Source organism: Montipora foliosa, chromosome 3 (genome assembly GCF_036669935.1).
Source record: "Montipora foliosa isolate CH-2021 chromosome 3, ASM3666993v2, whole genome shotgun sequence".
NCBI classification, from domain to species: Eukaryota; Metazoa; Cnidaria; class Anthozoa; order Scleractinia; family Acroporidae; genus Montipora; species Montipora foliosa.
Window position 1 is genome coordinate 18,074,687 of NC_090871.1, and position 26,979 is coordinate 18,101,665.

At 39.1% G+C, this 26,979-nt stretch overlaps 1 protein-coding gene across 1 annotated transcript; it reads right to left on the reverse strand.

Moving 5' to 3' along the window:
- Positions 1-5,108: 5,108 nt before the first annotated feature.
- On the reverse strand, positions 5,109-26,326 carry LOC137996960 (DDB1- and CUL4-associated factor 6-like). Its single transcript, XM_068842617.1, has 12 exons — positions 26,146-26,326; positions 25,522-25,583; positions 23,439-23,531; positions 20,696-20,773; positions 20,251-20,355; positions 18,471-18,584; positions 17,896-18,113; positions 15,171-16,482; positions 14,051-14,207; positions 12,926-13,011; positions 9,772-9,877; positions 5,109-8,388 (listed from the first exon to the last, which is right to left on the reverse strand). The coding sequence occupies exons 1-12, from the start codon at positions 26,231-26,233 to the stop codon at positions 8,339-8,341; spliced, it is 2,469 nt and encodes an 822-aa protein (XP_068698718.1). The 5' UTR covers positions 26,234-26,326; the 3' UTR covers positions 5,109-8,338.
- Between the last annotated feature and the right edge of the window lie 653 nt (positions 26,327-26,979).

The following is a 26,979-nucleotide window of genomic DNA, read 5'->3' on the forward strand; positions in this document are numbered from 1 at the left end:
GCCCTCTGCACGAATTTTTTTCGGAAAATAGGTATTGCTTTTTTTTAACAGGTCTTGATTCATTATCTATGTTTTTGTGCTTTATAAATTATTCTACACTCACAACAGATCAAAGGACCTGTTTTTCTCTACAAGGGCGTCAATGGTTTACTTAATTTTCCGCTTAGTAACTTTATTAGAAGACTGGATTGTGACTTTGAAACCGATAGAATTAGAACCTGGAAAACTATTTGTCCTAACTGTCGTTCAATAGGGAGACTTAATTGTTGTTAATGTTTTCATTTTTATTTTTATTTTTTATTTTATTGTTATCCTTCTTTTTTTTATTTTTTTTAATTTTTTTTTTTATATATACATTTATCTAATTATCTGGGGGTCGCCTCGTTGGGACCTAGAGTCCGTTCGCATACATACATACATACATACATACATACATACATACATACATAACTTTATTTAGTAAAGCAGGTCAAGAGGAAAAAAAGCAACTTTACAGCTGATGTGGACCTACTGTAATAAAATTAACAATACATACATATGGTAGTGATTATACTTTAGATAAATAAGATAAATAATCCCTAAAAATAAATAAAGCATAAAATATGTATTAATAATAATAAAAATCGGCATGCTTATTATAAACTACTGAGCTGTCTTTTTCAAAAGTGATATTCATAACAGTATGTTTTAACTGCTTCAGTCCATTTTTAAAGCCTGTTTGATTAGAAAAAGATCTTACACTATCAGACAGGGAATTCCAGGCGATTGCAGCCCTGTGTACAAAGGAATTACGACCGAGCTCAGTGTTTGGTCTATTAACTAAAATATTTAAAGATTTCCTAAGATTATAGCTCTTACAGGTCCTAACAACTAATGAATTTATTTCCTCTAAACCTAAATTATAAAAAGCCTTATGAGTAATCATTAAAATACGAAATTTATAAAAATATTCAAGAGGCATCCACCCCGCTCTTGCTAAAATATCTTCATCAGTCATGCCCTTTGGCAACTTATGAATTAGTCTAGCAGCTCTAATATGTATCCATTCTAATTCTTTACATTTGGAGCCAGAGCCCCAAACTACAACCCCATAGAGGACACTTGGGATTACAGTCTTAAAGTACAGAGTTTCTAGCATAGATTTGGGTTAAAAACTTATACGTCTCAGCATTTTGACTTTACTATTGAATGACACACAAATTGATTTAATATGCTGAGACCAAGACAGTTTATCATCGATGGTAACCCCGAGACAAGCAGTAGAGGATATGTACTGAATAAAATCCTCACCCAACTTCAGAGGTTTCAAAGGACCAATGAAGGGATTAATGCTCAAAATCATTGCCTCAGATTTACCCTTGTGAATAATCAGTCTATTCATAAGGCACCAGGTATACACCTGGTCAAGAACCTCTTGTAAAACAAGAACGATCTCATCAACAGTGTCACCTATTACAAAAATTGTTGTATCGTCCGCATACATATATAACGCCCCTCTGTTAACATGATCTGGTAAATCATTTACATAAGTTGCAAAGAGTCTGGGACCTAATAAAGGACCCTTGGGGTACTCCAACTTTAAAAGGTCTTAAATCCGATCTTATACCATTAACTTGAGTCCTTTGCACACGGTTGGAGAGGTAATCATTGATCCAATTCCACATACTACCCATAACTCCAATACCTTTAAGTTTTTCAACAAGGATAGTGTGATTTACACAATCAAAAGCCTTACGGAAATCAATGAATAACACTCCAACCTTGCGACCTCCATCCAAAGCCTCTCTCCAAGCTTCAGTAAGATGTAGCAGAAGACTTTCAGTTGAATAACCTTTTCTAAAGCTCCATTGCTTATTAGTTAAAATACTATTAGATAAAATATGATCATCAAAGGACTTACATACAACCCTTTCAAGCAGTTTTCCAGGGACACTAAGCAAAGATATAGGTCTATAATTATTAGGATCCAATTTACTCCCTTTTTAAAAAAGAGCAGTAACTAAGGATTCCTTCCACTGCTGGGGGAATCTACAACAATCCCTGCTCTTTTTGAAAACCTCAAACAACCCTTGTATCACAGAATCCTGAGCTAATCTAAGATCTTTAGGTGAAACTTGATCAGGGCCCACCGACTTATTTGGTTGAAGGGATTTGAGAACATCATTCTTGATCTCATCCCATGAAATAGAAAAATTGTCAATAGTCGGGGTAACCCTATTTATAAAACAAGTAGTGTCAAAGGGGACTGGGTCTAAGTTCCTTGTAAGATTAATAGCAGTATCTAAAAACGACTTGTTCAATAAATCTGCTCTTTGCTCTTCATCAGTTATTATGTTGCCATCTGTGTCTTGTAATGGACCAGTTCTTGTGTTTGTGCTCTTACCAAGGATTTGGTTTGATATTTTCCAAAAATCTTTAGGAGTGGATGCATTATCTGCTAGCTTAATCCAATATTGGGCTTCAGCTTTCCTTAACATCTTTTTGACACTATTTCTTTTAATCTTGTACAGTTTCCATAGAGCATTATCATCAGGTTTTTCTTGCGCTGATTTCAAGTACTTGTATCGTTCATTCATAGCCTTTCTGATCCCAATGTCAATCCATGGAAGCGATTTATTTCTAATCTTAACTTTCCTTCTTTTTATAAGAGAATCCACAATTCCTTTGAACATAGTCTCCCATAAATGAACACTGTCCTCAATTTCTTCAGCAGAATTTACAATATGCCATGGGGCCTCCTCTAAGTCATTTTGTAGACTTTCAATGTCCATTGATTTATAATTCTTAACAGTGATTATCTTGGGCTTACGTTTATTCATCTTATTAGAAAATACTGCATATGTAAGATGGTGATCAGAGATCCCCAAATCCAAAGAACCAGCTAAGATATTAGATGTGCGATGATTGGGGCTAACAATAATAAGGTCAATTAACGACTTAGACTTAGCAGTGACTCGTGTTGGTGATTCAATAAGATTTGAGTATCCAAAGCTGCCAAGTATGCTCTTCAGCCTTTTGCCAGCCTGAGATGAGTCCTGGGCTGAATGGGAATCACTTATCAAATTGGAGTTGAAATCACCAAGCAATATAACATTCTTCCTTTTAATCCAAATCCTGTTCAACAGGGCATGTAGGGAATTGAAGAAGGTAGTAGATTTAGGTGGACAATATAAACAGCCAATTAGGGTTGATTGGGAGCGAATTGTTATATTTAACCACACTGCCTCCAATTCTTGATCAACGTTCCATTTCAGGTCCTCATAAACATTTAGACCCTCACGAAAATATATCACCACACCTCCTCCTTTAGATCCTGACCTATCACGCCTTGCTAGGTCATAACCTATTATTTTAATTAAATTGTTAGATATGTCATCTGTTAAATGAGTCTCAGTAATTCCCAGCACATCAAATTTGACTTCACTAAGTAGAAGGTGGATGTCAGCTAATTTAGCAAGAAGACCGTTAACATTTATGTGCCCAATTTTCAGGTTCCAATTTCCTAGAGTAGACCTAAGCATTTTGTACACATCAATTTCAGAATCTTGGCAATTGGCACGTATAGGCATTTCACTCGCAGAGGAAGTGGGTTGTGGATTTGTTAAACAGGCATTAGATTGTAGGTTTGTTAGGCAGACAGGACAGGTTCACTGCAATTGGGAGGTATTCATCATATCGATGTATGTCTTGGCATTCACCTTACCACATTTAATGTGGCACCACAGCGAACACGCGTCACATTCAACTGCGCGATGGTTGCGAGCAACGGTCTTCCCACAAACAGAGCACTTAACGGTTGAATTGGTTGGTCCAGGATTGAGGGCAATATCCCCACTTGTAATAATGTTCTGTATTTGGAAGGAGGCATCAGCATTTGGATAATAGCTTACTTTAAAAGTGAAGTACCTCTTCCTTCTTCCTGAGAGATTTCCAAGATGGCGACCTTCGTAGCAATGAGCAGGTACAGAAAAATCATAGTTTTCATTGCACAATGCGGGTTTCCGTGGACCATACGATGCAGCCAGATCGCCGTTACCCCCAAGAGCCAGAAAGAGACCAATACGGCTAAAAACTAGTAAAAATATAGTAACAAAGAAGCCAAACTTCGGAGAGCTCAGTGAGACACGCCTGTCCATCATGATGTCGTCCCAGTCCAGTAACTTTTCTGTAGTCGGTGGAATTTTCTAAATAAAGAAATAAATAAAAAGGATAGAGGCCAGTTTTTAATGCAAAATCTTTTCGAAAATGTACACACAGTGAGAGAGGAGGAAGCCACTTGGAGTGGACGGCTTCCAGGTGCATTTTTTCAGTCCCTGCCTTCTGGAATTCCTCTCCCACAGTCCATCATAATGATGCCATACTCCATTCACCAAAACAGCCCCTCTGTAGTGCCCTCCACTCCAAAATGTCAATCCAAAGAGAAGGTACCTGTTTAGTAAAAGTGCAATATTAAAATGATTGTTAAATGAACTTAGGCTACATTTTACTAAAAAAAGAAAAAAAAACGTGAGACTCACCTCACCATTCGTGTGAGAGTTCCACATAGTCTGGTAGCCAGCTGCATTCTGTCAAGATGCACTGTATGTTGCAGATAGTCTGGCTGCCAATGAAAACCATACTTTGTGGTCCTTAATTTTTGTTAAAAGTACCAATGGCAGTGTTGCTGTTTTATGTTGTTGACTAGATAATGTTGGTAACAGTTATTTAAGTTCTAACACTACTACTACATGTGAATTTACTTTTTCATTGTATTATAGAATTCTTATTCAAGGAGATAAGACCAATCCTCTAAATTTTATTGTGGGCACAAATAATTTTATAGAATATTTACAAAGATACCAAATTCTACTATTTATTTATTACAAATTTTATTTTATTATTTTTATTATAATACAGTATACAATGTATGTTGTAGGTACACTAGTTGCAATTTAAAACAAAAGCAAGGTTCTAAAGTGATTTTTGTTTATTCATATTTTGCCTGGTAATATTGCTGTTTCTGGCTATTGTAGTATGAATTAATTTATGTTAATCTATGTTAATTTCATGCAGTGTGAGGAAAACACTTCAGTACACTACAAGATGTCTTTATTTATTAATAATAATAATAATAATAATAATAATAATAATATAGCAGGGTCTAGGGTAAGGCCCCAACAAAATTTTGAAAAAGAATTATTTTTAGTAGACCCTGGCATATTTTATATAATTGAAGAAGAAACACCGCAAAGGCGACACAAAAGGCCTGATTTGGGTTCATGTTTACTACAGATGTTGAGGTAACTAATTACCGGCAGAAAGATAATAACCTCGCTATTTCCACGAAACGCAATTTATTTAACTGTAAACAACGGGAGACAACTTAACTCGAGCTAGTGACACAATTAACTGAATACTTCTCTACGCTTATCTGACCACAGGCAAAGTACTGTCCTTTTCTTTGACGAAATCTCCTGAAGACTTCTTTCACAGTATCGCACTCCACGGAAACCAACCGTAGACTTGACAGCAGAATGTCAGAATCACACTCGAACGGGGAAATCCCTTCACTTGTCACACAACATCACTTGGAAATCACAGACAGGGAACGAAATCCCGAATCACAACAACAACAACCAACTGACTAGAGAGCCGCTTATTTAAGTATCCGAAGAGAGTCTAGAAGTTTCCAAAGTTACAAATTACAGCTGTTACAATATACTCTATTTCTAAAGTTACGAGTGACAAATCCGATCAATTGCTTAAATCAGGATTTTGAAATGTTCTTACATAAAATGCGACCCAAAAAACGTTTCCAATTGTTGTCACTTCCGTTCACGGTTTCAAATTTTTGGAAGTTTTCCTCTGGACCAAAATAAGGGGTACTTTCTTCTGCGAATTCAGTCTGAAAAGGCAGCAATTCGAGGTGGTGAAGTAGTATATGCGTTGGGAAGTCCGTGTGAGCTTTTCCGATTACCTTTCGCGCGAAAATAGACATGCATGCATACCGTATATACAACATGACAGTATCACGTCAATAGCTCCGTGACAAGCACGTATTTGACTACGACGACCGTCTCAAGCCGGTTTTAAACGTGGTCTGTCACAGGCATCCCACGTAAAGAGGTATTGAGGTTCCATTTCACACGTCTCATTAAAGTGCCCCTGTGACCAAAAATCAATTCATATTTTTCTTTGGATTTCAAAACTATGTTAACAAAACACTAAGTCACCCACGTTTTAAGCCTTGATTTCAAAAAGACACCTCTTTATTTTAACTGGAATTTTCCTATTTAATGGTCCGCCATTACGAACATTATGTTCTTGAGAGAGCTGGATCGAGGAGAAAATGACGTCAAAGGCTCACTAGTTTAAGAATGCAATACGTGTATACGCCGCAGAAGTAATATGCAGCACGGGAGTTTTGGGCTTTCAGACTTTTAAACTCACGCTTTGCATATATAATAAGCTGCGTTTACAAGCAGAAATTTTAAGCTAGTGAGCCTCTGACGTCACGTTTCCCTGGATCCAACCGTCTGAGGTCCAATCGGTCAGTTTTGAACGTGAGTAATGGCGGACCGTGAAATCCAAAACTTACACTCAAAGTAAACGGTCTTTGGATAAAAATCAAAGCTCAAAATTTTGCCAGTCAGGTGTTAAGCAAACACACTTTCAAAATCTGAAGGAAAAAAGGAAGTAGTTTTTTTTTATCACAGGGGCACTTTAAAGGGGCACTGTCATGCTAAATTTCCCGTTCTCGAGATCAGTATTTTCGAAACCGCAGAGCAACAAAAAATATTATCACGTGATCAGAATTTTAACCGCAGACTGAAGTCAACGGTTCGTGAAGTGGGCTGAAAAAAAAAGCCCTTGTCCACGGACGTCTGAGATCGATAGTATTACAAGGGTATACAAGTCAAATACTCAAATAAAGGACACATTAGGTACTTCCGGTAGCTTGTTGTGCGTAATCTTGCTACTCAGTGTGAATATAAATAACTTGTGAAGTTTCGATTCTTTCCTAAGCTCTTATTTCCTCGGTCTGTTAATTTTTTGTTTGTAATAATACATAATTACGATAGACAATTTCTGAAGGACATGATATTCAAAACATCTGAGCGTTGTAGTTGAACGACTCAACGGGCTCACAGCCAAATCTTCGTTATTTACAAGTTTTATTGAATCCCTAATGTCTTACAATCCATGATCTTTTAGTCAGCATGGCATACATATACCACCTTTTCGAGAAAGGGCTCCGAATTGAATAACTCTTCGCAGCTGTAGTTTCAACTATTACTACTACTTTAACTACGATGAGGACAGAGCTACTGTGCAACCTGTGGCCTACTAGGGCTTATTTGGCAAACAACTCGCCTTAAGGACGGTGCCTACTAATTCAAAGTCAAAGGTACGAATATGTGGGAAAAGCAGATCTTAACAATTGTTATTGAAATTCAAAAAGAAAACTGGGGGTACCCACGCATTTTTCAAAGATAATTAAACAACAATATTTCTAAAAAGGTCTAAAATACAAAGCAGTGTATATGGATGGAGTTCTTTTCCAAATTGAACCTTAATTATCTCAGAAAAATGCGCGGTTAAGTCCTATTTTATTTTTGTATACGAAGATCACTTGCTAAGTTCTGCTTTCTCCGCATAGCTTTAAATCGCGCAAAAATATCACCCTATTAGTAAGCATCACCCGTACGAAACCCGAGAATCTCGAGATGCGCAGAACGTATGAGCAATAACAATAGTAGGCAAAGTCCTTATTAACAAAACCAAACTTTCGGTTCTCGTTCCTTGCCCAAAGACGCCTGAGCATAAGAAACCAGATTTGAATTTACAACGTGACACAATAAAACAGAATGCCGGTGATTCATCGAATTTAAAACTGTAGTTGCTTCGAAGTCCGATATTGAAATTCTTGCAGTCAACAAAAAATGATATTTGTGGAAACATACTATTCTTCGCGCATTAAGTAGGACAAGTGGTGTAAAATCTTTCATGGAGCAATAATGCTGACGGCAACAATGGGGCGAGGACCAGGAAAACACTGCAAGAGGGTTCCGATTATTCAAACAATTTACAACGCACCTGACATGTATAAACAAACAGGACCAAAATTCATCAAGGGTAAAAAAAAAACTGAGATCGCCCGCACTTTCTAGTGTCCAGACATTTCTAGTTATTGAGTAATGCAAGAGAGTGTTTTGAACAAAAAGCCAGGGAGTTCAGAAGTTGACAATAATCATTTTACACCTCCAGTGTTAGGGTACACCGACACAACTAGAAAAACTCAAAGATAAGGCGAATCCTCCTCACACTTGACCAACACGTGACAGTTGCATGATACGCTTCAGTCGTCACTGGAATCGGAGTCCGTATCTTCATTTTGGTTTTGTTGACCTACAGATTAAGGAAAAACGGAGTAATTGAAACATAACTCTCTATGACGGTTGCGAGTCTGGGGCCCGTTTCTCGAAAGTCCCGAAAAGCCATTTGTGAACCTGCCAACCCCTTTTTCAGGAAAGCCCATCTTTTTACATGTTTTCAAGGTAAAAAAAAAAAAGCAAACTGACTGTTAACTTTGACGCCTCAAATCCTCTCCGTTCTTGAGATACAGAGGGAATTGTTACACCCGAAAATGGCCCGTAAAGTTTCGGGACTTTCGAGAAAAGTGGGCCCCTGACCCGCGTTATAGTTGTCCACCAATAGATGGTTTTTCACCTGACGTCACAGCGGCCATGTTGATGCACAGAACAACAGAGAAAAAAAGTCTTCTGGGAATTTTAGTCTATTTTAATGCAAAACATGAGCTATAATAGGCCACTTTCGATATATTAAAATTCAACTTGAAAGAAAGGTTTAGAGGACAAAGACAAGGGAAAGTGGATCATATGTCGATATTTTTCACATTCATTCCAACGTGTTTCTATCGTTTCTGTCCTCTCAGCCTCGCTATGAAGCTGAATATTAATATTTCGAAAATGGACTATTTGCTATTGTTTTGTGCACCTTTCGTCGAAAAAACGACCTTTTTTTAACCAAGTGAAATACCAAGTGAGCTTTCGCGCGAAAACATGATATCTTCACAAGTGAAGATAACATGTCATCTCCAAACATGAAAAGATTACTGTTGCTATGTAATGATTTAGTATCTTAATGGTGTTTAAAAATATTTCACTCGTTCGCTTCGCTCAGTCGTGAAATATTTTTCAACACTCGAAGAGAAATTTCGTATCTCCGCGCGGCCTCTACACATTGCCTAATAACGTTTCACTGTAGGAAACGATTAGTTTAAAAATCTGGGAGAAACTACCGTGTGACTTGATTTCAGTACACAGCGTCCCCAATTAGTGCTCCAGTGCTAGAACGATTAGACACTTAAATAAATAGAGCATATTACATGGTCGCGCGGAGACACGAAATTTCTCTTCGAGTGTTGAAAAATATTTGTATATATGTAACCATAGCAACAATGATCTTGTCACGTGTGAAGAGATCATGTTTTCGCGCGAAAGCTCACTTGGTATTTCATTGGTGTTTAAATAATAAAGTTCCTTAAGGTCCTTTCCTTTCCTTTTATCCTGGCATGCGAAATGTTCACTTCCGGTTTCCGTCCGGGGCAGGTACGACGCAGCCTCTAATTTCAATGTACTCGCAGTTCAATTGTGTTAATGATTAAACTCCATTGTTTCCGAGCTATATTCTATGTGTCTATTGTTTTCTAAAGCAAACAGGACAGCCACTGTGGGGCCTGCGTCCTGACCCTGCTATGTGGATACGTACCAAATCTTGCGTGATTCAGGGAAGCGAGCATGCGTATCATGAACGAAGCAGGAACAGTGATGGTATCTCTACTCTCCTCCAACATCTTTTCATTGCGGCGAATTATCTTTAAGCAAAATAAACGAAAGAAACAATGAAGATTCCTTGTTGGGACATAATAAAAGAGAACTTGATGCATAGATACGTGCACCCACGCACTAGTTATAAAGAATTAAGCACTATTATCATTTTATTACATGTATTGCGTTCAAAGTCGTATAAACTTTAATGGGAGTAAAACTTTGTTAAATAGCTCCTTAGAATCTAACTAACCCGTCAATGCAGCATGAGGTGGGAGGCGCGGTGGCCTCATAGTTAGTGTGCTCGACTCCGGATCGGGTGGTCCGGGTTCGCGCCCTGGCCGGGTACACTGTGTTGTGTTCTTGGGCAAGACACTTTATTCTCACGGTGCCTCTCTCCACCTAGGTGTATAAATCGGTACCGGCGAATTTAATGCCGGGAGTAGCCCTGCGTTGGACTAGTATCCCATCCAGGGGGGAGTAGAAATACTCCTAGTCGCTTCATGCGACGAAAACTGGGATAAGCTCCGGCTCTGATGGGCCACTAGGCTCGCAAAAAGAATTTACCTTACCATATAGATCGTTTTCACTGTCACGCAATAAAAAAATAAATCGAAAACCATCCAGTGGAAAAAGTCAAGAATTCGTGATGTTGTAGAAGATAAATGAAGAAGACACTTCTCCAAGTTTTAGGCCCGTGCGTTTCCCCAAACTTCAGATATTCGTCGAAATGTTTCGCAGAATTTTACAGAGCCCAGTATGAAAACGCCATGTTGGTGCACATCTGTGGTGCACCAATATGGCGGCCGGAAAATAGTGTCAATATCTGTTACTTACTTTGGCTATCTAGGCGAGTGATCATCTGTACTGAACAGACAGCTATTTACCTAAGCACTTTTCCTAATGCTTTAAATTCTAAAAAGGCTCAAAACCATGAGATAAATATATATTTCAAAATAAACTCGATCGTCGCCTCGTGTCACGCACCACTATAACTCAGAAATTCAAAATGCTCTGGTTTCCAAACGAAGCACGCTATTGAGCTTTAAAATTGCAAATGGATACAAATTTACCTCCTCTTATGCCTGATGAGGATAAAAACTTTCGTGGCTCTTTAGTTTTGGATTTTCGAAAATGATGACGTCACGTGAAAACGATCTATAGCATGATGCTCGATCGGTTTACTCATATATTCGCTTGTAAATTGATCACTCGTAAAGTTCGCGGAGCGATCCAGTTCGAAAACGCTCAACGTCTTTTAGTGTAGGTCTACAGCGAACGAAGTGTGCGTTTGTATGTGGTTTGAGCGTATTTGGAATCATAACATTCGTTCCAACTTTTGACAACGACACCACATTTTTGCAAGCCATCGCAAGCCATTAATTTCGTTCCCAGAAGCTGCGATCCCTTTGGTCAGCACCAGGGAGCCCAATCCGTTGGACAAGGGTAACGCAGGCCGTTAGATTTAACGCATGCGCTTTAGAGCCTCAACAGCGATTTGTGACTGAACGTGGAAAACGAAGCCCAATTTATAGCCCAGGCCTCCTACGCACTGCCCGCGTAAAAATTGGGATGGTTACTTCATTTACGACGACCCGCAACCGACCGACCTTCGATTTATGGAACAAAGTTATAGCCTCATCAAAACGAGCTGCAAATCCCAGTAACGACTCCTGATGGATTTCGAAAGCCTTTCGTAACTTTTAAGAAGTTTCTTGGTGTAGAAACATTTTCCTCTATTAAGTAAACGAAACATTCAAAACAGTTTGTACGATTAATGAAATACGGACGATATAGAAGATTTTTTAAAAAATTGCCTGGTGTTAAATTCCCCGACAGAACTTTTCTTGCTATTGTGGGGGGCCGCAATCGTTGCGAAAAGTAAAAATCGGTTCTGTTTACCGAAAAGCATCTCGCAACGCTGCAACAAACGTGTCGAAGGTTTCGTAATGCAACATCGTTAGTCCTGTAACTTGTGTCGCTACGTTTTGAGACAAATCATGAAAATTTTCTTTTGACCTCATGGGAACATCGTGGCAGACAAGGGTAGCAAAAATAATTGCTAGAGACGATAAGTTAGTTAGTTCGGAAGGATACTTCAACTGAAAAATCAGAGTCGTACACAGGTGTCCATCCTACGACATCCGTAACACCCGTTTGCATTCCATCATTAGGGCCCTAGTTTAAGCACGCGAAGTTTTTGCGCCACGGACGGTAACCGGAAATGAACAATTTGCTTGCCAGGACAGTAGCGTCTCCTAGAATTTCTCCCTAATCATCTCTAATGGAGGAAAGATACTTAGCCAAATAAAGGTGGTATTAACAAGACAAGTTAAAAGGGAAAATAGCTCACTTCCGGTTGCCGTCCGTGGCTCTAAAACGTCGAGTGCTTAAAACTCCCTACTTTGAGGCGTATGACACCGTAGAGCCCGTAGACCCGCAGACACTTTGTAAATCCATTCATTTCAGAAGCTTCATGAACGGCTTCGTTCCCACTGAAGACGTTCTTGTAACTCAGTGGGTAGCGAATCGGCCGACCTGTGTTACGGAAGTTGTAGGTTCGAATCCTGCCTGTGATTTTTCAGTTGTCCTTTCGCCCGTTACCTAGCAACCAGCTTCTCATTCTTCTCACGGGCACATTACACGGTTAACAGCAATACTGAGTTGCATACTGAAATGATTGCGAGAGGCACTGCCCCTTGGAACTCTTGTCAACAATAGACTCGAAACGTGAGAACTTCCATCGCGATGACATTGCGAGACACGGCCTTAATTTAACTTTGAGCCATAGGGATAATTTTCAGCGGGGACGAAGCCATTCGCAAGAGCGGAATACGCAAACAAAGCCAGATACCACACGGCTCACTACAACTTCTAATTTAACTGGACCAGTGTGTGATGATACGGCTCTATTGCGTTTAGGATAAAGCGTCTGTGTAGGCTTCCTGTGCTTAGGTTAGCATTGCCACAAAAAAAAAAAAAAAAACTAGTCTTTAAATGTCAACACAGATGAAAAAAAATTCTCAGTTTACTTTACAAAATAAAATCCGCGGAAGGTTAGTCCTCAGATAAACCTACAACAGCTTAGTACCTACCTCTTCTTTATCAACGGGTTCCCTGGCTTCCCTACCAGTTGGTGTCCATATTTTGATATCGTAGTCTATTCCACTTGAGGCCAGAACTGTGAAAAGGATGGAGCGTTCTTTTAAACACACATCTCTTTCAAATCATTTTCAAAGGGGTGCCACCCAACTAGTTTAGCTTTAAGGTTATTTCGAGTGACCAGTTACTGTATTTACGTTAGTCTTCGTATAACAATTGTAATTTCTTTGTAACATATATACCGTACATTACATTTGTGGACATGTAAGTACTTGTTAGTTTGAAGGATTTATTGCGCGTGATCGTCTTATGTTTCTTCAGCCCATGGCTTCCCGAGATACCCAAGTTCAAAAAGAAAAAGAAACAGAAAGAGAATAAAAAGAAGCCAACAAATCTAAAAATTTATAGCGTCAAAGTACCGGACGTGAAATTGTAAACAACCGAACGAAACGCCCGGCCTCCGGCCTCAAACGAAAACCCTGCCAATAGGCTTTAAATTTTATTATCGATGCATTCGTTTTTCGCTGCCTTGGATCACATTTGCCGCGACAGTTAGCGGAGCGTTTAAGTAAAAAAATCACAAAGTGGATCAAAATCAGCCAATCACAAAATACCAAAATCTAGACGAGACTAGATCTCGAGGAATAGCATGATCAATAGAGTCGAATGCTGCCGATAGGTCTCACAAGACTAATGCGACTTCCTTTTTTCACCAATAGGCCATGCAATACCGTTTTGGACACGAAGTGAGGCAGTCTCAGTACTAAAGAATTTCCCATAGGCGGACTGGACACAAGGAAACGGTGCCTTATTCACAAAATAAGGGAATTTAAGCATGCGACATTTTTGAGCCACGGACGGCAAGCGGAAGTGAGCTGTTTTCCATTTTAACTTGTCATTTCACTACCAGCTTTATATTGCTAAATATCTTTCCTCCATTAGAGATGATAAGGTTAAAAATCTGGGAGACACTTCTGTCCTGGAATGCGAACCGGTCATTTCCGGTTGCCGTCCGCGGCTCAAAAACGTCGCGTGCTTAAACTCCCTATACTCTCCTCTTTGTTAAGCAACGATCCGCTCGATAATACGCGTTCGAGTCGATGCAAGGGATTTCTTACTTGGGTCATACGGATGCGGTTGTACGCAGTTCACCACATGCTTGTCACCCTGGAGTATCATGACCAGTTCCGCACTGTACTTGTCCCAAATAAAGATGCGCCCGCAATCGCTGCCACTGAGCACAAAGTCCTCTCCCCAGAAGTTGGCTTCCTTTATCTGAAAAGAGCAACATTATGAACACAAACAGGATATGGAAAATTTGCGACGGTTTCGATGCAAGGGCGCACGATTCGAACGCTCCACCAATATTCAGTTGCCAGTGTATTTTTTTCGATTTTCAGGTCATCACAGTTAGAAACATTACTTCAGCAGTAACGATATCGGTTCAATGCTCTGCAGATTGAGCTAACAAGCCACCTTGGGGCTAGTCGAAACGAGCACATGTTTCTTTCCGCAATTCGAATACGTGTTTTTCATGCAGATTCCCCCACCCTCATGTTACTTTGTTTCCAAAAGCGACTTCGGGAAGGTTTTGGCCGGTTTGTCATCCTGCAGTAAAACCACATCTTGGTACTCAAAGCAAACGCCAGGATCAAGGCTTGTACTCTTTTCCCACAGTTTCCATTTATCATTTAATGATTTGTCATTTACCTCAAATGGCTAATCTGAATTTGCCAAAAGCAGCCGAAGGGGCTCTCGTCTTTCAGTTTATCCTCCCGTTTACCCGTTTACCCGTTTACTATAGGGGTGGGTTTTGTCTCGGACGGCCAACATAGCTACAATCTTTGTAGTTGACGGATAGGGAAACTTGCCAAACGAGAACGTTTTTCAAACACTTAGCATTACAACAATAAATCATGCAGCCTTTTCCTCTGAATCTATCCCCAACTCCCTGATTCAACGTTGATGAGGCAATTTTCTGCACCCTGAAAACGTCGTAATGAGAGGATGGTTTGAAGAATGGGAGGGGAGGAGGGGGTGATGCCTAAATGCACCTCGACGAAAGAAACATCCAAAATAAAGACAAAGATTGTAGCCTAGTTTGATTTTTTAAGAGATACAACAGCCTTGCCTGAAGTCATTTCTGTGTTATCAAAGACCCCAAAAGCTCATGATCTGAACATCCATTCCCACACAAATAAAGTTGCTCAATCTTTTCACTTTCAATAGGCAACTCACCATAGTTCTCGCATTGCGATGGCCCTTAAAAACTCTGGTCATTTCTGGTATCCAAACACCTTGCTCGTCACTCGGCTGGGTGGATATCTTAGCTTTCTTATGAAGTCTATAAACGCGCTGAATTCGAGTAGCTGCAGCGGATTTTTCGTATTCAGATTCATCATCTGGACTAACTTCCATGTTTCTTGAACTGCCTATCTCCTCACCAAGCGTGGGCTCCGCGCGTGTACGCACGTGGCTAGTCTCTCGCGTGGATTCTGAAGAAGATTTAACCTCATCGGCGGGAGATTCATTTGAACCACTACAACTCGCAACTGTAACATTCCCTAATGATTCCGCCTTCCTGGCGTTTTTAGTCCTTTTGTGCGGCCTGTTTTGGTCCCCAGCCAAACTATTTACAGTAGACGAGCCAACTTGAATATTACGTCGTTCTCTTTTCGACGCAAGATCGGGAGCGCTTTGGCTCCTCCGATCGTTAACGGCTGTATTTTCGTTTTCAGCCACATTCATCGAAGTGGGTGTAAAAGCTTGTAGACTTTGTTGCCTCGATAAGGCGAACCCGCCTACGAACGTTATCGTTCCATTACTAGAAGAAGAATCACTTGCTGCGTTCGCTGATGAAGAAATTCGCGGAACGTATTCTTGTCCCTCCTCGGAATGTGGAATAAGCCCTACAGAAGTGGTACCAGAGGTGTTACAACTACCACCATGTGCCCCCTGCGCTTTTCTATCGCTAATGTCTTGATTCACCGCAGGGTCAGCGTCTATTTCAATCGACGATTCACCACCTGACGAACTAAATATAAGACCTTCTCGGCTACGCAATTCTTCGGAACTTGGTTCGTGACTTTGGCGCCTTCTCGGTTCCTCACCGAATACACCAGAATTACCACTCGATTCCGAAGAACTACTGGATAAATACGTTGGTGAAGACGTCACAGACGACGACGACGACGACGAGGTAGACGACACCGAAGCTGATCGGGAAGACGACGTCCGCGCTCTGTGACGCTGACCAGCACGAAACGATTCTTCAAGCCAGCGCGCAAACATATCAGACATGCGCTGCATCAGGGAACTTTCAGGGGAGGGATGTTCGCTTTCGGGCCTGGCATTGGGTCCAGTGTCTGACCAGTCACCGCGAAGGCGCAGACGCTTGAGCGGAGGTACATTTCGGTGACCGTTGCTTCCGTTGGAGTAACCGTTGTCTGAGCCACTGTCCTGAAAACTACGGTGCTGTTTTGTGCCTTGTAAAGCGAAGAGATACACATAATCTGCACAGTAACTGACCAAGAGCTCACTTCCATCAGGACTGTTGAAAAAAAAATTGTCGCGTTGAGAAAAAGTGTTACGTGTGGGGCTGGGGTTAAGATTCATCATCGCCTTTAGTATATTTGCGAATGGCAATTTCAATTCTAGCAGTATAGCAGCATGGCTGTCACTGGAACATAATAATTTAATGGCATGACGTTGGCGCGTAGCTTTGTGGTAGAGAATCCGAATTAGTAATCGGAAGGTCATAAGTTTGACCGCTGTTTGCGCATTCGGATTTTACAATGTATGCGAGTATCCCAAGTCATTATTGAATAAGAATTCTCCTTAAACGTTTTCTTCCGTAATACTGTGGCACACGGAAAGAAGTTCAAGTATATGTTAGGCAGTTATAGCTGAGACATTCCGTTTCATAACCAGTTGTATTTTGTTATGTTGTTTCTTCCATCTTCATATTATCAAGAACAGTTACTGAAGGGGTCTAACCAATCTCATCTTTAGGGTGCAGGGATGGCTTAGGGGTGAGAACACTCGCCTCCCACCAATGTGACCCGGGTTCGATTTCCAGACTCAGCGTCATATGTGGGTTGAGTTTGTGGGTTCTCTACTCTTCACCAAGAGGATTTTCTCCGGGTACTCCAGTTTTCCCCTCTCCTCAAAAACCAATATTTGATTTGCATTGATTTGTTTATTTCAGTTTACAGTGTCCCCAGCTCCAGCGCTAGAACAACTAGACACTTAAACAAAATTCTTTTCCTTTCCTTTCATTCCTTTTGGACTTTAAAATTAACAGAATGACCCAAGTACCTACCTAACAAGAGAATCTCACCGCACAGGAGGGTTGCAGTTAACTTCATTTTTCGCCACGAGGAAGACACATGCAACTAGTCAAGGTGTTTTATTCGCATGCGTATCTTTTGCAGTGAGTTGGTTGGTTACGAATCCGGCCTCCTGGTTGCAAGATGACCGAAATTTCCTCGGAATTGAAATTTACAGTGTACTAAGATTAAGGTAGGAAGTGACATAGAAGAAAAGTAACTCACTTTTTGGGAAAAAAAACCTGATTAGTAAAGGAAAAAGGAAAGGAACTTTATTTAAGTGTCTAGTCGTTCTAGCGCTGGAGCGCTAATTGGGGACACTGTAAACTGAAATGAACAATGAAAGTAAATCAAGTCAAATGTTGATTTTTGAGGAGAGGGGAAACCGGAGTACCCGGAGAAAACCTCTCAGTGCAGAGTAGAGTCCGGGAATCGAACCCGGGCCACGTTGGTGGGAGGCAAGTGCTCTCACTACTGCGTCATCCCTGCACCCCAAACTCAATGAAAGCTTGATTTTAGCTCATTTCCATGGTTAAATGACAAGCCGCATCATTCCCCATACCCGATTATCTTTCCTTTCTCTGACAGCACAAGCAATATTTAATGACAATGAAAAAGGAACATACACAATCTACCTGTAAGAAAGGGACGTAACCCTGCAAGTCCTGTCACTGAGTGAGTCAGGTCTGAACTGACAGAACATGCCATGCATCTTGTTAGAACTGCTGCTGCTTAATGCTCGCCTGTCAAAAACACGAACTGTGCTGTCTTCACAGCCCAAACCCAGGTGGTAGGGCATGATAGGGTTCAAGTTTATGGAAGTTACTGCTTTACCGCAGTCAATAAGAATATCCTGTTAGAGATACAAACGAACATGATTACCTTTGTTCCATAAATCAGAGACTACTAAATGGCCATACACTGTATGTATAGCTGTACAGTCTAAATAAATTCTCATATTTTAATGAGAACAAACTATCCAATCATAAATTGGGTGAGTTGCTTTAAAATATTACAGATCATACTCGTACAATGTATTTGCTATTTTGTATGTACTGTATGACTGAGAATGAAACTATTTCTGGCTCTGTAGGCTGTACAAAAGAACCTGCAAGGAATAAGCCGGTGTATGCCTTTCAGGTGGCAGATCACGTAGTCTGTGCTCATAATATCATAAATAGCATTAAAGCCATTGAAACTTGTACCATACCTCCTTGCATTCTCGACACAAGCACTTTGTTTTTGTTCTGAGGTCAAACTGCCTGACAGTACCATCCTCACCACAACTTAAGAATGTATTGGGGTCCCCAGGGGTTGTTATCACCTGAAGTATTAATTAAGATTATCACAAACAGGACAAGTCCAAGCAATCTTTTAATTCATAACTAAGTAAAGTACGATCATCCGGATGAGTGTGGTCCTGAGAAGGACTGTTTGAGATGACATTGACTGACGTCTCGACAACCTGAGTGGAAGTCATCTTCAGAGTCAAGTGATTTGTGTAACGTTAGTAGATACTATAAGAACTCTGGTCGTAGATGTCATTGGTCGACTTATTCGTGATGTTATGGGTCAACTGTCAGTTGAGCCTATGTAATTGGCTGTGAAGACTAAACAGTGATTGGCGCATTTCAATCCGTTTATAGGTCAATTGTGGCTTGCGCGTGCACATTTTCCCGTGCTTTGTGTCGGCTACGTGTAATTACTTTGAGTTTTGATTGGGTTGCTGGATTGTCTCCACCCTTTTTGATTGGCCAAAGTAATTAATTTGGTTTTGGTTTTACGACACTCGATTGAAACTCGCTCTATTAAAAGAAAAGAAATAAAAATCCCCTCTCTGTCCCTATGGATTTCAAAGTAATTATTTCGTGGTCCGAACTAATTACACTACAATCAGTAGCGTAAAACATTAAAGATCGCAATTTCAAGGGGAAGCTTCTCGTTGAGGACCATACACATTATTTACTTTACATACAGTCATCTATTACTATTATTACGGTATTGCTATGTAACATCACAGGCATATTATTATTATTATTATTATTATTATTATTATTATTATTATTTCACACCACTAGTTGTATCAGTGGTCACGTATCCCTTGGTCATCAAGCTATTTCCTATAGCCTTAGGTGCCCAGGGTCCTTCTTAAGATCTTTGCTGTTCCCAACAAGCAGGCTTTCTGGAGTAAGTTCAAGATCCCAGGTGTTCCTATCTTAGTAACCCACATCATCAAGTTATTATTATCATCATCATCACCACCACCATCACCATCATCATCATCATCATCATCATCATCATCATCATCATCATCATCATCATTCTAATCTCACACCACTAGTTACATGTATCCCCAGGTCATCAAACTATTTCCTATCCTATATAACCTTAGGTGTCTAGGGTCCTTCTTAAGTTCTTTGTTGATCTTTGCTGTTCCCAATAAGCAGGCTTTCTGGAATAAGTTCAAGATCCCAGGTGTTCCTATCTTAGTAAACCACATCATCAAGTTTTTGGTCACTGCCCCAAGTGCCCCAATTACAATTGGAACAACAGATACGCTTTTACAGTTCCACATCTTTTGTATTTCAACTTTTAAATCCTGGTACAAGTAGTGGTCGATCTTCTCTCGGTCTTTTTCTACAATTCGGGTATCAAAAGGACATGCCACATCAATGATTTGGCATGCTCTGCTCGCCTTTTCCAGTACGACTATATCGGGCCTGTTATGTTCTAAATGATGGTCTGTTTGAATAATTTCTGAAATCCCATAGTAACTTCACTTGGTCGTTTTCCATCACTGCCTCTGGAGAATGATCGTACCAGGTGTCGTTGCAATGCAGATCGTTATTTCTTTATTATTGTTGTTATTATTATTATTATTGTTATTGCTATTGTTATTGTTGTTGTTGTTGTCATTGTTATTATTATTATTATTACTATTATTATTGTCATTAAGATGCAAGCCTTCAAAGGATTCTAGTGAGCCTTACCTCATAAGTAGTGCCAGCATGACAGTCAAACGGAAACTGACCATAAGTTGATTCCCTGTCAAGATCTGTGAAGTGAATCATTCCATTGCCAGCACACGACACTATCTGTTTGTTGAAATGCAGGAAGAGGCAAGGGAAATTATCTATTATTTTTCTACATGTACATGATCACACAAAACCCACTATTTTCATGCTCTTTAACCCATTGACTCCCGGGGGTTTCCCATTGAAGAGTAAAATCGTCTGGCGTTACACAGAGTAAAATACTACAATGTAAGTATAGCCAGTTTAGGGGCATGTTTAGGGGCCGGTTTAGGGATGAAAGGATTAATTAATAGAACATAATTATTTTTTTAGTGGGTGATTAATAGTACCAGTAATATTAAGTCAATGATGCAATGAGAATATCCACAAACTTGTTTTAAAAAGTTTGAATTTTACTTACCCATCTGTCCCCTGAACAAGGCAAAAATTTTGCACTGAAAATATTTGCTCGGTGACCAGATCTGATGGAATGCACCAGCTGAGAAGGAAAAAACACACTTCATTGTAAGCACATGAAATTCTGAAGTACTCATTGAAAAGCAAAAGGTGGCATACTGTGGCATATTGGTTAGGGCACTGTTTAACTTTTGCATGCTGAATCTCACGTTAAAATTCCACTCTTAGTAAAACTTCAACTTGTGCTTGATGGTCTTACTGTACATGTAAATCTAATTCCACCACACTAAATGTAAGCAGACAAATAACAGTATTGAGTAAGCCATCTCATTTGGTATTGTGGAAGGTTAAAGATACTCATTCATTAATAAAAAACGCTAATTGCTAAACAAAAAACATTATTTAAAAAATATTTGAAAAAATACAAACTAGGTTACACTGGTGGTTTAAAAGGGAACATTTTTTATTGTAATATATCATCTTTTAAACCACCAGTGTAACCTAGTTTGTATTTTTTCAAATATTTTTTAAATGTGCTCACCTGGTGACAAACCCAGTTTTAAAAAAAACATTATGTTATTGTACATGTAGATACACTGTACCCCACAGTTCAAGTTAGCTTGAGAGTAGGTACTTTTAATAACAACAATGGTTTATTATCAGTTTGTCCAAAATACATTGGCTCTTCATCTGATAAAACTATGCTATATTAACTAGAATCTATATGTATCTAACCTTAATATTTACACAAAATTAATGATGTACATGTACACTACCTTAATCCTACTATAATGTGATTAGTTAACTAGAAAATGTAATGGTCAAGCTAACCACCCAACACTACGAAAGAAGGCAGCAATTCTTTAAGAGTTCAATCGTCTGCTTTGAAAAAGACCTGAAGTTGTTACAGGATTTAATCGCAGGCGGTAGGGCATTGAACAAAGACGCAGCGCAGTCCTGGAAAGTGTGTGATGTACGTGGGATGGTTATGTTCACATACACGTAGCATCCTGTCACAAAACTTGCACCTGAGTATTCTACAGTATGCGCTGTAGTCGCTTCAACAAAATTAATGCTGTGTTAATGGATAGAATACAGTGTCACAATAGTCAAGTCAAGATAGAACAAGGCTTTTTGGCCAAATGCTTTCTAAGATTGGCAAGCACCCCATAGCAAGATGATGCAAGGCACTTAGCGTGCTCGTCCCAGCTCAAGTTCTCATTTACGTGGACACCAAGCAGCTTGGTTGTTTTCACTAGTTTGAGATTCTTACCCCCTGCAGACAAATTTAGTGAGCGCTATGGCAAATTATGATGTGAAGACATTTGTCTTGTTGATACGTGTAGCAACACGCATTTAGTTTTCTCTGGATTAAGCGCTAAATTGGATTCTTGTGACCAGCTGCTCAGGTTAATGAGAGTCTCATTAATTCCTGTTTTCTGACTGTTGAGTAACTGTACAAGGTAGTATCATACCCATATTGTACATGTTGTGTTGACGAAGGGATGGTAGCCTTCAGGTCTGTGACATAAAGATTGAAAATCATGGGACCGAGAATGGAATTGAAGCTAGATCACAAATTACTTATTCCAAAAATGAAAAAAGATTGGGTGGGTCACCAACTTTGTTTTGGAGAAAAAGGCAAGACCTGGAAATTTCTCCCCGCCATTTTTGTCGCCATAAGATCTTAACTAATGCTTGCAGTAATGCGTGACATGTTACAGTCGCGTTACCTGCGCAGTAAAAGTTGCGCACAAACAATAAGCGTGGATGTCCTTAACCAATTGACTCCTAGGGGTTCCCCATTGACGAGTAAAATCGTCTGCTGTTAGACGGTCTGGCCGGTTCAGGCCGGTTTGGGTGTCAAAGGGTTAAACATGTATACTCTCCCCAAGATGTACATGAAGTCATTTTTAATAACAAAAATAAACATTTTAACACAAAAACCAGCCGAGTTGTTGCTGTCTACTGGGTCAAATTAAATTGTGACCTCATTCCAATATTTACATTGTACTTTTATGATCTATGATCATGGAGGGCCGTGGGTTCAAATCCCATCTGGTGCTCGGATTCTTACGAGTTCCCAATGGCTTCTAAATTTCATTATTTTTATTTGTGTATATCATTCTCACATTCGCTCACTTGGATATGCTTTCAGGTGACTGTGCGATGCAGTTACAGGTATGAGCTACATGTACAGGTGTACAGTGTATGCTGTCAGTCTATAGTTGACTCTGTAGCTGTGTGATGCAGCTCGAGTCAAAGACCCACATTTCACCCTTGCTCACCATAGAGTCTCCAGTAGCTCAATTGGTTAGAGCACAGAGGGTCGTGGATTTGAATCCCATCTGGGGCTCGGATTTTTCCGAATTCACAATAGGTTCTACATTTCATTTAATTTGTGTGATCTAAAAGCCCACTGAAAATCATCTTTTGAAAAATACTGAAACCAATTTCCATTACATGTATAAATGTGAAAGTTTCATACTTTACGACAAATCATTCTGAGTGCCATAGTTAAGCGAGTCAAGTTCAATATAAATAATACTACACATTGAAAATGTCTAAAAAATAATTCACAACTCATTTACAGGGGTTTCATTTAGTATTTTGCAACTGGGGACTGTTAATGGTTTTTTTGCAAGTGCTGTAGATGAAACAGTAAAGAAATGTCAGGGAAAGGCAGTGTTCACAGCTGGTTAATTTGTAAACAAATAAATGTAAAAATTTTAACTCAGTTGAAAAACCTTTCTATTGGTTGGTCTGTATATATTAAGCCGGTAGTCATCAGCTCCAGATAGCAGCAATTCCCCACTTTCATTCCACACTATACTGTTAACCTGAAAGGGTTAATAAAACCCATACATTAAAATTATACCCATTTATTTGTCAAAGATAATTTATATGGCAGACACATACACAGTATTTGAACTTAATGAGAGAGAATCATGTTGAGATGAGTACAATGATCTGGAACCTTAACATGAGTAAAGATTCTTGCTTTCCATGACACCATAGCAGCAAGTCAGCATCCCTAAACAAGCAAATGCCAGCCACACTGGTGCCCTAGTCCAATCCATTAGGAATAATATTGAGGGTTGGCCAAACCATAAGTTGTCATACATTGTGTAGGCCTTAACTTATTGACAGAAAAAGGAATGTAATAAAATTAATATTTGATGCTTAAGCTTTGTCATGCGAAAGTGAAAAAAAAATTGGAATGTTTGAGATCTAGTGGAGATAAAAAATTGGAAATTGGAGATTTTAACCATACATGTATATGTGCATAAAAATTAATATGCTGGAAGGTATTCAAAGAAAATAAAGAAAATCCATTGCTTTAAAAGAGTGAAATTCTACATTCATAAGTAGATGTTTTCCCAAAAAATTATGACTGACAGTCATTAATTCAATCCTTACTTAGTGTCCTGGTTTTGAGGCATCATAAAAATAATTAGTGACAAAAATAATAAACAAAAGGACAAGTGAAATACTGTATTTACCCGTGTATGTATAAGTCAAGCTTTTATGGCCTCAAAAGGAGCTCCAAAAATCGCCCTCGACTTATACACGGGTCAAAGATTTAGAGCCAAGTTCCAGCCAAATAATTTATTCAAAATTAACATAATAATGTTATCTTGGGCATAACGAACGCAGTGGACAAAAGACTTCAAAATGAATGTAAGCAATTCCAGTTGAAATGAAAAAAGATTTGTCCAACTCTAAATGTTAAAGATACTCACTAGCACAAATATGAAATAGACACTGGGAATTTTCGTTTACCAAAGGCTTTTCTGTTTCTTCAAATAAAACATGATCATTCAACTGCTTAGTAACCTGGCATACTACCTCATGTTTGCGTTTGATTGCGTGCAAGCATCGTCACCCACATTGCCTGAAAAATAATTCTGGTTGGCAATGATTGTTTTTTATTCTCTACACAAACCTGGCTGATTTAAATGCTTTGCAAACTTTGTAGTGTTTGGTTTATGAGTTTTCTGTTTTGTTTGTCATGTGAGATATTATAAATCGAGGACCAATTAAACCTTGCCCAATTCGCACCATTTTTGAAGTTATTTTCAAAGAATGACTCCTGATTCTGTGATGTTGTGCTTATCCTCTAAAGCCCTTTATCCTTGAGCAACGAAACAGGTTAGTTTGAGGATTACATGTTCGGTTTTCTGAGAACTTTTTCGAAACTCAAGGACAAAATGCCCTCATATACAACAACTGCTGAACCACAAAACTATTAAGCGCTAGAGGCCTTGATTTTTTTGTGTATCCACAGTTCCGGAAATCGCAGAATACAAGATCAGTATCCCATGAACATTTAACAAAGAAATTAAGGAATTGCTTTTTTTGCCATCAAAAATGGGGGGTCGACTTATACATGGGATCGACTTATGCACGGGTAAATATGGTAGTTTAAATGATTTCATATGTATCGTTAACCAATATCAACAAGAAGATGACTAGGTTGACCAAGTTTTGTTAAGTTTCCTGGAATGATATCCAGACAGCAATCTGTCAGAATTTGCCAAAATTGGAAGAATAAATTTATTGTAATTTGATTTATCTCAAGATCACCATTTCTTTGAACATTTCATGGATTAATTATAATGGTGAGTTGTTCCCTCTCGTATGCAGGAATCCCCAAAGTCTTCATTCATAAACAAATTTACCACAGAAAGTTAACACAGCAAATATTAAATTAATAAGAACAACAACAACAACCAGTACATTGTATCTTTAAAACATATGTACATGTACCACTGAATTCCAAAATTGATTAAAACTAACAAATCACACTTGTTACTTCTACAAACTTACACAGCCTTCATGTCCTGTCAGAGTGGTTTCCTTCTGCAAGCACTGCACCAGGTATTTACTTCCTTTAATTGAGCATGAAAATTAATAACTACAGTATTGTGACGAAGGGTAACACAGTGTGCACTGTATAAAATAATGTACAGGAGGCTTAAGTTGCCATTTAGAGATCTTCTTACTTTCACAGGCATTGGAGGAATTGAATATGCACCATACAGTGTACATGTACAAATGTACACGGTCAAGTTTGAAGTAGACGTACAGAACTTGCTGTTCGGTTCGTCTGTAGTAGGAGTAGGGGTAAAAAGATCAAATAAACGAACTCATATACAAGAACGAGGAAGGCAAAAAAGTTATGTACTCTGGTGACTCGGTGACTCAGTTAAAAAAGAGACTTGAAAACAAGGAAGATTTTGGTAGCTCGATGGCTCGTAATTTTTGAGTGACAAGCTATCTATAGTTTCATATGTAGTGTACACAGTAACCACCTTTTCTGCATGACTGGATTACCAACGAGGTACTTTGTCAGCCACGAAAACAACGAACCAAGTCAAGACTTTCTCAGCGGTAAGAACAGTTTGTTAAGCAAGCAAGAGTCTTACATCTGTCTGCGATGCTTCAACATACCTCGAGCCCTTTTCAATAGCAATCCAGGTGGAAGGACCCCGAAAACTCGCTGTTGCAAAGTATGGTACAAAGTTGTTCCATTATCCATATTTAAACTCCTCAGGGAAGACAGAAGTTCGTAGACAAGACAACAGGGTTTCCAATCCAACTTCACCTCTACATCAACGCCATCTTGGATTTTTTGAAATGTATTGAAATGCGCATGAGTTTATTTTGTGACTGTGTAACCACGCTTACTCTTTCAATATGTTACAGCGGCAATGAGGCCTGGGCCCAAATCTATTTTATGAAAATAAATGAGGGGTGGTCTAACTATTGATCCATTTTATATAACACGAAATAACTTTAGGACATCGTTAGCAGCAATAAGATGTGAAACCTTAACTGCTATATAGGATGATATATTATCACGTGACATGTCAAAGTTATTTTTAGCACAGAAATCTTTTCCCCTAAACAGCAACTTACCTTGATTATGTTAACACTATTGGGTACATCATTTCTGTGGTTGGACATTTCAAGATAATTTTAAATAAATGTCCGAAAATATCCTTTTCTATAGGGGACTGAGCACTAGAACAAAATGTCGTACATTTCAAAAACTAAAGACATATTTAACAAAGGCCAAGCACAGTTTGTTTTCTTTTACCATTTTGACTAATCTAATAGTAGCGAAGTGAAATAAGTTTTATCATTAACTTTTGCCGTTTTTTATTTTGAGTTTTGTGGCCGTAACAAGTCACATGACCTCATTTGCATACGTCATACACTTCAATATAAAATCTTTTGTGACGTTATTATTCTGCGAGAGCCTTAGGTTGTTATTACTAAACC

Excerpts from the sequence above, each read along its gene's own strand:
- LOC137996960 (XM_068842617.1), bottom strand. The coding sequence starts at position 26,233 with ATGGATAATGGAACAACTTTGTACCATACTTTGCAACAGCGAGTTTTC. Across the intron at positions 18,585-20,250 it reads ATGCTGGCACTACTTATGAG|GTGATAACAACCCCTGGGGA; the intron begins GTAAGGCTCACT and ends TTAATACTTCAG. Across the intron at positions 16,483-17,895 it reads GTTACGTCCCTTTCTTACAG|TCCTGATGGAAGTGAGCTCT; the intron begins GTAGATTGTGTA and ends TTTTTTCAACAG.